The 13035-nt window shown below is 43.8% G+C and overlaps 1 protein-coding gene and 1 long non-coding RNA gene across 7 annotated transcripts in view; one reads left to right on the top strand and one right to left on the bottom strand.

Annotated features, from left to right (window-relative positions):
* LOC308177578 overlaps window positions 1–9191 on the top strand; it is a 14065-nt gene extending 4874 nt beyond the window's left edge. The window contains exons 4-6 of the long non-coding RNA XR_013939266.1: window positions 1739–1887; window positions 4400–4455; window positions 7343–9191. This is a non-coding gene — a long non-coding RNA (uncharacterized lncRNA). The remainder of the gene's footprint in view (window positions 1–1738; window positions 1888–4399; window positions 4456–7342) is intronic.
* MYOT (myotilin) lies at window positions 16–13035 on the bottom strand (the record flags this gene model as incomplete). Of its 6 annotated transcripts, none has more annotated exons than XM_080555052.1 (10): window positions 16–602; window positions 1030–1163; window positions 1691–1856; window positions 2325–2532; window positions 3695–3827; window positions 4384–4427; window positions 6271–6369; window positions 7802–7952; window positions 10054–10653; window positions 12128–13035. In XM_080555052.1, 9 exons carry the CDS (start codon window positions 10485–10487, stop codon window positions 430–432), a joined length of 1542 nt encoding a protein of 513 aa, XP_080411178.1. In that variant the 3' UTR covers window positions 16–429. The 6 variants fall into 6 exon arrangements, with proteins under 6 accessions (XP_080411178.1, XP_080411177.1, XP_080411181.1 ...); XM_080555051.1 differs by having other exon boundaries at window positions 4384–4433; window positions 12128–13032; XM_080555055.1 differs by lacking the exon at window positions 10054–10653 and adding an exon at window positions 10891–10924 and having other exon boundaries at window positions 4384–4433; window positions 12128–12317.

Genomic DNA, 13035 nt, shown 5'->3' with positions numbered 1-13035 from the left:
AGTTATAGGCCGTGGTGGATATTTAAAGTTTTATTTGCCTCTATGTAGTCCTCATAAAAACACTCTAGTCTATTTGGTTTTAGTAATCAGACATTACAGAGTTCTGATATTATCAAGAGTGATATTAGAGAAGCAGTACAAACCAATCTACTTTAGCAAGTAACCAAGCACAGGTGGAGCTAAAACCACCTACACCTGTAAAATCTAATTGCCCTGCTTTCTTAGGCTTAAAATACAATACTCAGTAAATGGCTATATTCATCAACCCATATAAATAAAATCTAACAGGTAAAAGGGGAACAACAGAATGTGCAAGAGTCAAAGTAGAAGTACGTAGATAGGTATTTTGCTAATCAGAGCAACCATTGGTTAACTACATCTATGTAGTAACTGTCTCTTATAGGTGCGAGTTTTCCTCTTCATTTCCAGTTAAAGTTCATCACTTTCATACAGTCCAGACTGCTCAGCCAAACGCTGAAACTCTCCTTCTGGTGAGAAAGCTTGTTTCACGTCCAGTCCTCTGCCATTAAGTGCCAAATACTTGCTAAAAGTTGGTCGAACCCGTAACTGCTTTGGGGCTGGAACTGGCTTGTTTGCATGTGCTGGAAGAGAGAAAAAAGCCTCTTTCAGTGTCTTCCCAGACTGGAAAGACCCAGGGTATAGCAACCCAATTGTTTTTTTTTTTTTTTTTTAAAGCTGCAACATAGAACAGCCAACCCTTAGGAAGAACTTAACAGACAAGCTGGAAATTTATGGGAAGGATGACATTCACCCTCCTTGGTATCTGTCAAAATGTAGGCTTTAGCAGGGCAGGCAGCAGATGCAGACCATTTGCAAAAGACTCATCACATAGTATTGCACAAATGTGAGATTTTCTTGGGCTAGTTACTTTTTCTGTAGTTCATTATCCTGGGAAAGAAGTCCTTCCAGCAGCCCAAGCTTTGGTAGGTTAACCTTCAGGGTCCATTTGGAATACAGGTGCAAGTGGCTGTCCAAGTTGTGGTTACGGCACTGCAAAGTGGTACTTACTTGCAACCTCCAGTCTGGCGTGGCATGTGGCCACTCCTGCTCCGTTGACAGCAGACACTGTGTACCAACCAGCATCTTTCTTGTTTGCGTTATGAATCAGGAGGCAAATCCTTCCAGTATTGTCATGTAACAAGCTGAAAAAAATATGGGTATTTACATGTGAGTGCTTGGAGGGGGAAGGCGAGAAAACATTGAAATAATAGTCTGTTTAAATGTGAGGAGCTGAGAAAGCCCTCAACAATTCTTGCAGGGCACTGCTAACTATTTAAATATAAACACAGCATTTTTATTACAAGCTGCCAATAATTCACATCTTGGTAGCATTCTGGTGGCACCACAACCCTTCTGCAGCTGCCACAGCCTTAGAGCGTGATGAATGCTGCATTTCTTGGTGCCATAGCCATGCTTCTCACTGGGCTGTGTAACTGCTGTTGGAATCCAGTGGCATCTATCTGGTCACAGCATTTTCTCACTGTGTCCTCAAAACAATACTCTGTGCATCATGCCTGCCTAGCACATGGGCTGGTTCATCATGCCTCATAAACGAGGGGCATATCTAGCTCCCCAGCTGCTGTTTTTATTAAGCAGCTAATTCAAATTTGACTTAAATATTGGTTATTATTTTCCTAACACACTAATAGCCAACTCATTAGTAGGATACCTTATTCGGTCTGTATTATATTGTACCATTTCATTGTTTCTTTTCCAGTAAATCCGAGGTGTTGGGATGGCAGAGATCTGGCATTCGAGTCTGGCTGTATCTCCTTCAAAAACCTTTTTGCTTTGTGGCTTAAAGATGAAAGTTGGAGGTGTGTGATGTTCTTTTGCTAAATTAAAGAGGAAAGATGAGGAGTTACTGTAAGTATTGAACATTATTATTAGGCTTTTTTTTTTTTTTTTTTAAAGATTTCAAAATGCTAAATTTAGGAGGGCACATTCCCTACAGCAACTTCTTAGCCTACAGGTAGTTCATTCCATATGCATAGGGGTGTAGCAGCCACAACCCACTTTAGGGGGAGAGTTGCCATCAGTTCTAAGAGATGAGCAACTCCCAAATTCTGGATATCACACTAAATTTAAATCCCCCACTACAAGGGTTTTGAAGAAATATTTCATCCCAAATGTATATGTTAAAATAGTCTTGGAAAAGGTAAAGTGTTTGTTATACTTTGAGCCTGAAGATCTGGAGATCTACCTCTACTTTGTAATTGCTTTAATATCCCAAACACACAGAAGAAGGCATTAGATGACTGAGGTTCTCTGTGTCTGATAATCATCAGTTTTCTTTGTCTTACCAATTACTTCCACTTTTACTGCAAAAGATGCTTCTCCTGCACGGTTGACAGCCACACATTCATATGTCCCTGCATCAGATGATTTGACCGCTTCAAAGATAAATGAGTGGAATCCCTTTTCTGACACAATCATTTTATGAAACTGGTCTTGATGTACCATCCTTCCGTTCTGATACCACATCACATCTGGGGTTGGCAGCCCACTAACCTGTGAAGGGGAGAAAAGCAGCAAAAGGGTTAAAAAGCTTTAAGATGATACAAACTCTTCAATGCTGTATAGAAATTGATGTATATGGGTGATCGAATCATGGTCATACTACAAAACATTAATTTTTGAATATTAATGTGGTGCTGCGCAGAGAGGAAGGCTCATGGAGTGAGCTGTGCAGAGATGAGCTCTAGCTGCAAGACAGTGGATGCTGTTCCTGCAAACCCCTGTTGTTCCCATCCCATAAAATAGGTTTGATTAAGTCAAAGATGTTCATTGTGGGTTCATGGTGGGAGGGAGCTCACCCATCTAATCAATCTCACAGCTAGCACTGTAGCAGTGCCGAAATTTGTACAATTTTGATAAAGTATGTGAATAAACTGTATCTTGCAGACATGCTCTAGGTTGTCCATCACAGTCAGAAACATCCCTGTCCATCGCATCACAGCAAAATGGCTAAAGGTCACGTTAAGGTATTGCCTGACTCTATTTAAGGCAAGGGATTGAAGTCCTTCTGGATGCAATTGGGAAAAAAACAAGTCATGCCACAATCAGAAAACAATATTTGCAGTAAAGCTGCATATGTGCAAGCGCCAGGTTCTTTCTTACCCTAGGGTTGGCACAGTTACCATGCAGTCTCAGGCCACTCTGCTGTTCTATTTGTTTGTAATTAGTACATTCATTTCCTTGCCATATACCTGCTCCAGCCAGGGCATACTTGAATGAGCCTTATAGAAGACTCATTAAAAGCAGGCAGTCCCCTCCTACATAGGCTGTGCTGGGCGGGATTCCATTCCACTGAAGCCAGTGGGTGTCCCAGCGGAGAGCACAAGGTCACTTCTCTAAAAGATTTCTTGAAGCAAGGTCTTAATATTCAGTTTTTGCACTGAGCTCTAGTGAGTCTTCTGTGGTGGTCCATATTTACCAGCATTTAGCTTTAGCCATACTCTTATACAACTAATTCCACTTATATTTTCCAAGGGAAAACGTTGACACATTTACCCATCTTCTGTTACCAGCTTTACTCTGCCTGGAGAGACCCTGTGCAACCTGCTGTTAGTGCTCTGGCTCATCAAGCCACAAAGGCACTGCAGCTCAGAGAGCTATTCATGCCACACACACCACACAGCTAAGGGGACTGAAAGTGAAAAGCTGGTATTACTTTGAAGTCGAGCCTGCAGAATCGCCCCTCCTCAATAATGACATCTTCTGGCACTTGTGTAAAACGTGGTTGAAAAAACTTTTCCTGAATTGCATCATGTCCACGTTCATCTCCTCTTGAGGATGGTCTGCTCCTATAACGAGGACAGTAGCAGTTGTATAAAAGTTACCATAGCACAGATCTCACTGCAGTGCTGAGTCACTCAGGAGGCTTAGGAACCCAACACTGCAGTTCTGGTTGTTTTTCAGCTGTAAGGCATGAGTACTGATGAACCACTCATCTTGCTGAAGTTATTCAGTTTAACACAGAAGCATAACATAGCAAAACTCATCTTTGGCCTAATATCCAAAAGAATTTACAAGAACAGTGTGGGCCGTGTTTCATCGTGATGTGTTTTATCATTTACATTGTTGGGCCTTGCTTTGACTAGAAAAGTATTTTCTAGACCATGACACATATTTGCCCTAGATACAAGTCTTTCAAAATTTAGTGTTATGCTTAGAATTGACTGCTTTAACACCACAGGCTTCAGCAGCCATCGTCTAATGGTAGCATTTTAGTTGAAAGGAAGTAAATGAGTTTAGTAATTACTACTTCAGGAAAAATGAAAAGCAAAGGAATGCTAGCATTGTCTAGAAATATTTGAAATAAGGCCTTGAAGAGTAGCACAGCACAGGTTTATGCATTACCTTACATGTGTTGTAGGAACCTGCAGCCTGATGTTCTCTGCGTTCTGGTGCTTGGAAAGAGGAGGACAAAAGGTGAGTTAATTTACAGAGGAAGTTTAATCTATAAACCAAATGAGAAGCCATTTTGAGTTAGTATACTGCTCCTTAAAGCACACTGAATACTTAGAAGTTGTTGGGCTAAGATGTAAAGGAACTTGCATCATATGCTAACACGCTCTCTTTTCATGCTAGACTTTTTGCTGTGCTAGCAACAAGTACTATTAATAGAACAGCTTCTTGTCACTCTGCACAGGTGATAGGTGCAGCAGCTTCGTTTGGCACACTGGGCCTTTGGCAAGCCAATAACCTTTGTTAGAGGGGAGTAGTGCTACTGGCAGTATCTAAAATGAGAACTAAGTACAGAATGTCCTTCCCAATAGCAGGAATAGAAGTGGAATCACTGGCAAGAACATAGTATTGTGCCCACTTAAATATGGTACCAGTAGCAGAGAACACATGCGGGGCTGGAAAATATTTTTCTTTCTACATCACAGCACCAAGTAAGCTTACTGACAGCTCCACAATCACATGAGTAAATCTGCTAAAGTACCCAGGACTGATTCCTGGTAGGAGCTTGGATATTTGGAAAATATAAGCAGAGTTCATCACCAGTGACTCATTTTAGCAATGGAATCAGGCAGAGGAAATGCTACACGGACATTTCTGGGGTGTTTGCCATTACGGTGCTTGGTTCTGCACTCCGTGGCCCATTCCTGTGGAACACTTAAGCCTGGGTTTAAACTTCAAACACTGAATCAGCCTTCAGTTCAGGGCAAGCATCACGTAAGTAAAGGTTTAGCTTTAAACAAAGTTTTAGCTTCATTCCCTGAATGAATCAGTGAATACAATACTGAATTAAAAAAAAATAATATCTAAACATAAGCCAATTTCTCCTTCCACTTTATATGGAGCATTTTTATGCAAAATAAAATGAGGTCTCCCATCCTCTCTGACATCCATCATGTTCCTTTCTTGTCTGCTTTTGTCAGGTGATTGCTGGGGAGAAATAGCTCAAACTGTGTATTCCACCCTTGCTGTGATCTTAAGTGTCTCTTGCATTGAAGAGTTTTGCTAACTGCATTTGGAAAGATGAATGCCAGCCTGCTGGCTCTCTGCATGCATGCAGCAGGAGGGATGTTTTCTTTGGCAGCACAGGTGTCCAGTGCCACATCACAGATATTTCCAGTAACTTTGATCAAAGAAGTGCCAGAGAGAGCTTTTAGCTGGCCTGTTCTGAATAACCAATGAATGATGCAAGTCCCCAACTAAAATGTTTTTGAACATGCCAGTAGTAATAGATTCTTGGCTATCAGCATGTGGGCTGCTAAAATAACTGCTTTGTCTTCTGTTAACAATTGCAAGCTTCTGGAAGGGATAAAACCCCACCAATTCCACCCCCCAGCCCTGACCTCCTGTAGTCAATGTCACTGACTCCAAACAGTGACAGGTGTAAATCTTGCTGTCCTTGCCAAGGCAGAACTCAGGCTATTAGAGTGGGTACCTGGATCCCTCGCTGTGCTTCTCCCTGCCTGTCACAGGCAGAGTGCAATGTGCTGGGTAGCAGCTGTTGCAATTCCTCCCTAGAGAGGTCATTCCTACAGATCAGGCCCAGCAAGGGGATGGTGTAAGTACTGCCAGCATTCGGTGCTTAAACTGCCCCCCCCTCCACCATCATCTCCCCCAAACCCAAATCCCAACTATACAGAGATCTGCTAGCAAAAGCTCTTCCCTTCCCTCTCCTGCACTGGTGCCAAGAAAACACCCTCTCTCCATCCATCCTCTTTAAGTATAAGCAGTTCACAGCACCGCCACTAGGAAATTACTGCTCTAGAGAGAGGCCCCGTTTACCTGCGCGTTCTGCATGTCTTCGCTTTGTGCTTCCAACACAGATGCAGCGTTTTCTGGTCCTAGCAGCCTGCGAGCCATTCTTTCTTCATAAGTTAATCGCTAAAAGCAGAGCAGAGTGGAATTCTTGTCATAAGTCCATTTACTATTTCAGTTCATCTTGTAAGAACGCATTAATATGCCACAAAGTCAGGGTGTTGTCAGTGAAAGCAGTGGCTGAATAGAAACTCTACTTCTGTTCCAGCGGGTTTGCAGTCCGTGATGCCTACTGAAGTCAGCCTCAATATATACAGCACTGAAATGCATAAAAGATTAAACTGCCTGTTCATCAAAGCCTCTCTAATGCCATCTGTGGCCTTCCACGCCTCTTTTTTTTCCGCGCTGGGATTATTTATGGGTAACTGATGGCATTATCTCGGAAGCCAGAGTAAGTCCCAGGGTACCCTTCTGTTAGCACTGGGAAAACTTCCCAAGTCATTCAGCTGTGGATTTACTTCAGCAGCTAGAGGCTAGATGCTACTGTCCCCTACTCCCATGTGTTATTCCTACAAGCACCAAAACACCTGAAACTTGGCTTCCCAAGAGTTTATCTTGGGTTTGGATTTATGAGGTGAGGACAAACTGACTAAGTTTATCTCATGTACAGTATATATATGTGATTACTCCTGTGTAGATAACAATTTGAGAAGGCTTGGGGGACTTTTCCTTAGAAGAGAGCAAGACCTTTTGCAAAACCTGCGAGAGCATAATATCCCTGAGAACACTACTGCTGAGATTAAGTGTGGCTGAGAGTGGCCAGTTGGTTCAGACGTTGTTGGAGGACAAGGGGAGGAGGACACACAGTGGTGATTGCATAAGCCTTATTTTTAGCCTGGCTTCCTATGGGAAGAAAGGCTGGCTTGCAATGGCAAACTTTCTTACAGCAGATAGGACATTCCTGTTAGGGACACATTAACTCATATTTGACCTGACATTATTTTTCCTTCAATGTTTAAGACTATATATATATATATATATATATATGATACAAGCCTTTTTCCACTGATAGTAATGGCAAAACTCATTTCTATTTCAGGGAAAAGAAGATGGGAACTATAAACACTGGGATTTTACTCATTGCCTCCAACCAGCAGGAAGGTTGCAACTTGCATTAAAGACCTGCTTACTTGAGCTTGTTGCAATGTGCTTCCTAACTGGTAAGCAATTTTTGTCTCCAAGGTTTCAATTTCTTGATCAAGAGGATTATATTTTGTCCCTTCACAGAATGAATAGATAGGCACTGAGTCTAAGACCCTCTTATAGCTCACAGACTTTATCATAAAAGGTCACACATTTTCTTTGATTGGTTATGGTTTGTATAAAAAGAAATCAAAGAGGTTTACCACATGTGGTGATACTCTCTAGAGTAAGCTTTTAAGTATCGGTATTTCTCCAAGTTTCTGATGATTTGGGTAGCTTATTAACTCCAGGATTGGAATGCAGGGTGAAACCTGGGCAGAGCAAACTGGTTCTTTAGTCAGCAGCTTTCCCTTACCTGGTTGCCATTCTGGAGGAGGTTGTCTTTGCACCGGAGTTTCTTTTCCAAGTCCTGGATGAGGGCCTCTTTTGTTCCTCGAATTTCTTGGTCAGACGTCTTCTGCATAGAGTTGATGCTAGCTTGTTTGTTATACATTGGCTTTGAGTAACTACTCATGCAGGAAGAGGAAACAAAGTTATTCCTGTAGGCTTGCTTGACTGTTCACTATAGACACAAATGTCAATCTGCTACCTAGAAACTGTGGTTCAAAGGAACCTGTAAAGAGTTTGGGAGATAGATAGGCTAGGTGGCATGACTGAGGACGAAAAACTTAGGGGGAAGCATCATTGTCTAATCAAGTCATTCAGTGTCATCCCACAGAACTGTCACAGTCGCTTGCTGTGGGTCATCATTCAGCATTCCTAAATCTTGCAGTGGCCTCTGTCCTGGTTTGAATGCATGCAGCCAGGCTAGCAGTGTTTTGAGAACTCCACTGAGCTCGGAGAGTCTCTCCAGGAGCAAGTTCTCCCTCAAGAACTGCACTCCTGCACAATTTCAATTGCTAAAAAGGCTCTTGGTGCTGCAAATCCACAGCAGGGTCACAAACTAGTTCATTATGTGTGGACAAATGATTTACTATCTTCTTCTTCAGGGCCCCAGAAGGTATTTCTGTTCAGATGTTCAATAACTAAGCTTATCCCACAGGGGTCTTTAGGTGCCATGCTACAATCCCCACATAGCCTGCTCCTGTAATCCATAGTCAAGAGACGATCAAGTCTTGGCTCTGGCAGCAAGTTAGATAGTAGACTTGATTCCGAAAGGTGCTAGGAAAAGTGGAGCATCCCTCACCAGGTTGTGAAGGTCTACAAGAGGTCACAGCGCTCTGTGCTGACAGGATCTAACCCCGTTCCTTAAACACAGTAGGGCCTCATAGTTATTTGTATCTAAATCCGCTTGCCTTGGTCACTTAGGATTTTGGTCCCCTGATTACAATAGGGCAGAAGAGTTATAATTCTCATGTGTGTTCCAGAACTACTTAGACTTAATAGCTTGCCCAAGTTATAACTTAATAAATTGCCCAACAGATTAATAAAGTCTCATGCCCCATTTACCCGTCTGTATAATTAGGAAAATAATTTCTCAACTCACAGGATGCTGCGTTTAGTTCTTTGGAGCAGCTTATGTGAAAGGCATAGTGAGGTACCAAAGCCCTTTGCTATGAAAACAAACAACCTCCCCCACAGACACAAATCCCAGCAGTTACTCCAGATGCATACCTAACCCACCCGGACTCCTGCAGGACTTTTAAAAAGCTCTTCTCAGTGTCCCAGCTACCCCGCTTGGTCTTACCTTCCCACAGTGCTGTGCTCCAAAAAACACCCCCCCCAAAAAAAAAAAAAAAACCCAACCCAGAAACGTTCAGGTTTCCTGAATACAAACTGACACTTAAACCTGTATTTATACCCAGGTCAGCATGAGCCCCCTGCCCCTATCACCTTTCTAATACCCTCCGCTGGATATTCGGCACTGACTTTCCCTGGGACCTCCAGCTTATATTGGCAGGAGTACAAGTTGGTGAGAAGGCAAGACCCAGCTCCCTTTGAGATCTCACTGACCTTGGGAGGTATTTGGATTGCAGCCCAAAGGCAAAATGATATAATACTTATTCAGGAAAGAATTTGGTCTTTGGTCCTAAGGGGTAAAATTTTGAAGCAGCTGCCTTTCTGCTAGTACATATGATTAATGAAAACTGTATTGTAGGGAAGTGTAGAGTCCCATCATGATGTAGAGCCTGAAAATTCTGCTGAGACTTACTAGGAATCTTAACGTTGTGAAACAGCAGTATGTGAAACATACTGCTGCCTTCCCCGCTGTTCACAGGGCATGTTTGTTGAGAGAAGTTCATTTGAGATGGCCGACTATCTTCTTTTCTGGGTACCGTTAAACAAGTGATTCCCATCAAATCACACTAAACCGTTCAAACTGAGCCCGACAAACGTGTGCAACAGCCAGTGGCGTGACTGCTGGGCAGTTCAATTCCTCATTTATACCCGCCTTTCCCACAGAGACACCAAGGGCAAGCACTCAGCCTCCTAACCCGCCTCACTTCACGCATGCAAAGCCCTGCCTCGCGCATCAGAAGTCAATGGGAGCTGGACCATTGGCTTCGGCCAAGCTGGCCGGGTTGGGGTCGGGTTGGTCAGTGCGCAGGAGAGGCCAGGCCAGGCCCGATTAAAGCGAGGGGAAGTTAGCAGCCTGTGTATACTTACTGAGGTTCCCCGGGAGGAGTTTGGCTGTTATAATCAGGCTGCGAGGGTAGCACTGAGCACAGGAATGCTGCGGGGGGTTGGTTAGGCATGGATATAAGCCGTTGCCCGGATGATGAGCTAGCAGGAGACTGCGCAGACGCGGGCGTGACGGGATATGTGGATTCCTTAGGGGCACTACAGGAAGGCGAGGAGAGCGTGATTGAAGAGCTCAGCGATGACGAGGAGGAGAATTTCTGCCCACTAGGGTTACGAGGCTGTATTAGAATGGAGGACTGTTTGATTTGTCTGCTCGGCTCTGTAGAGGTTGCAGGTCCCGGAGGCTGCTGTTGCCCTTGACACACATTCTTAGACTGGATAAAGTGTTTTGGACGTTCGTAGTTAAACATGGTTGGTTGGCACATAGAGGAAACGGATGGGAAATTATGGACACTCATAGGAGAAGTTTCACGACTGTCCTGGGTTTTTGTTGGTGATAACTGGCTTTGGATAGGTGACGGGTAAAAACTAGCTGGTAGGCCACGAAAGCTTTCTTGGCTGGGCTCCTGGATAGAATGGAACCCTGGCCTTGCAGAATAGAGGCTTTCTTGGTGTGGATTTTCCCTTAAGGAAGACAATACAGATAAAGTAAATTGTACATCACAATTTAACTTGCAAAAATACTGTGTTGTGAGCAGTCATTAGCAGTCCAAAGAATACTATGTTCAGGCAGTTGACAGTTAAAGCTTAAGCTTAAAATAAGACGATTTAGGATTGATTAGAGCTATTTCAAAACTATACAAACGTTTCAGGTTAAAAGAACAAGTCACGCACTCCATCAGAGCCAGCTGCAGTGCTCACCATGGCTATCTTATCTGCAAGAGCCCAGTAATTTCTGAAAGAAATAGCAATTGGCTTATTGCAACAACCCATCACCAAATTTTTGAATTCAGATCTTTTTATATCAAATTGAGATTTGGGATTGGAATGCCGAGGACGGTGTTTTTCTGTTCAAAGAGATTTCCTGAGATTTGCTGTAGTGGCTAATAACTGCCAGAATGACATAGCCCCAGGATAAAGTAGGGCCCGCCAAGCAGCTTAGAGGTCCTTCATTTATTTTGGAAGTCATTGATATCTAAACCTGGTATCCCATCAATTTACAGAAGGGGAATGTTTCATTTAAGCAAACTTACTAAGTTTGTTGAGACTGACAACTAACTTCAGCTCCAGGATAAATAAGTACCAGCCTTCCCCCACCCCAAATAAATGAAAAGCTACTAATAAAAAATGAGAATGTAAATCCACACAGTTACATGTGCTGGAAAAAATTGTAATCTTGCCCCACTGAGATCAGCTGTTTTGCTGCTATATATACACAGTATATTGTATTCCTCTCGTTGGAGAGCCCAAAGAAGGGATCCACGGGGTCAGAAATTCCTTGGGGGGAGATCAGCTGAAGACGTTGCTCTTGTTTTATGAGGATTTAAAGCTTTCATTTCCTAAAAGTAGTTATGAATATTAGTTGTAAATTAACAGTAAGTAAACAGGTTTTATAGTAAAAATTCCCTGGTTTTCCCCTTGTCGTGTTCTTGGAATTTGAAGCCAGCTGAAGTTTTTGGAGCATATCCAAACTACGTTCTCATTCACTAGTGCAAAAAACTTGTTGAATCTTGTTTTTGTACCACTTTGATATCACTGCCTGTGTACAGGTTCATTCATTTCATCTACAGGCTATGTACAGCAAGTGACCTTTACTTTCTTTTCTAAAATACCGCAGTAAAATAAGGTACTAAATGAACACTGCCCCATGATGCACGGATCCACCCATCACAGCAAGGGATAAGTTACATTGCCCTCAAATCATTCCACCTTGATTTGGAAAACAAACAGTAAACTTTTGACTTTACCAGATGAAAACAAAGAGCAGTAAGAAACCCTTTGCTTTCTTTAAAAAACGAACATTTTTCCCTTCTCTGCACCCACAGTACCTTAAAGGTACATTTTTATCTCAGCATCAGCCGTCGCATTGTAATTTTTCATGCCAGCTCACTAGCAGATTTGAAATAAAAAAAATGATGGAAGAAAAAAAAAATCTTACCTACAGCCTGGAAGTTGTCACCTGGGCTTTAACCAGTATTTTGGGAAGGGGCCGTCATTCACTGACACAGACTGTCATAGTAGCCCTCTGCGTAGCATTATAAGACCAGAGACTTTAATGTGCTGCCAACAAATGACACCGCTGGACCTGCCTGTCCTCCTGCTACACCAGTGTCAGAATAAGAGTCTCTACCAGCCCAGCTCTCTCGGGGGCACTTCATTTAAGGGCCAGAGCCTCATTTTTTGGCAGGTGCCTGTGGTCAGCAAATCACGTAGTGTGGGCAGCGGTAAAACCTGCCCGCATGGCGGCACCGTGCCCTTGCATCACCGTGTCCTGTGCCCGTGCCATATGCCCTTGTATCTCCGTGCCCTTGCATCCCTGTGCCTTAGCATCCCCAAGTCCTTGTGTCCATGCCCCACCACCAGGCTGGGCCTCCAGGGCTCATGGAGGAGCTGAGCCCCTCCAGGAGCGAGGCCCAGACCCCGCTCACTTGGGGAGGTGAGACAGGGCCCTCCTAAAGGAGCGGTGCTGGGATGGTTCCCTGGGGCTCAGCCCTGCATGGCCACTGTGGGATGAGCGGCTTCGCTGTTGGGGCCACAACTTGGAGCAGCCGTGGGTGTTCCCAGAGCCCAGGTATTTGTTTGATCTCACTCCACGCAGTCGGCAGCTGAGGCTTTCTTTGTTTGTGAAGTCTGTGGTTTTCCAGGGTTGCCCAGGCTGGCAGCAGCAGCGGGCATGGAGCTCCCGGCTCTCCCCACCGACCAAACTGCTGAGGGTCAGCCTTGCTCCCTGCGACATCCTGGGACTAAGCAGGAGAAAGCAAAGAACTGAAGAAGTCCTGCAGGTGCTGAAGACAAGAGCAGCTTTTGCCTGTAGCAGGCAGCAGCAGAGGGCTGCTGCAATGTGCT

The sequence above is a fragment of the Anser brachyrhynchus genome (assembly GCF_964034855.1).
Source record: "Anser brachyrhynchus genome assembly, chromosome: 14".
Taxonomy (NCBI): Eukaryota; Metazoa; Chordata; class Aves; order Anseriformes; family Anatidae; genus Anser; species Anser brachyrhynchus.
The sequence above is the reverse complement of the archived record's forward strand: the minus strand, read 5'-3'. Positions and strand labels throughout refer to the sequence as shown.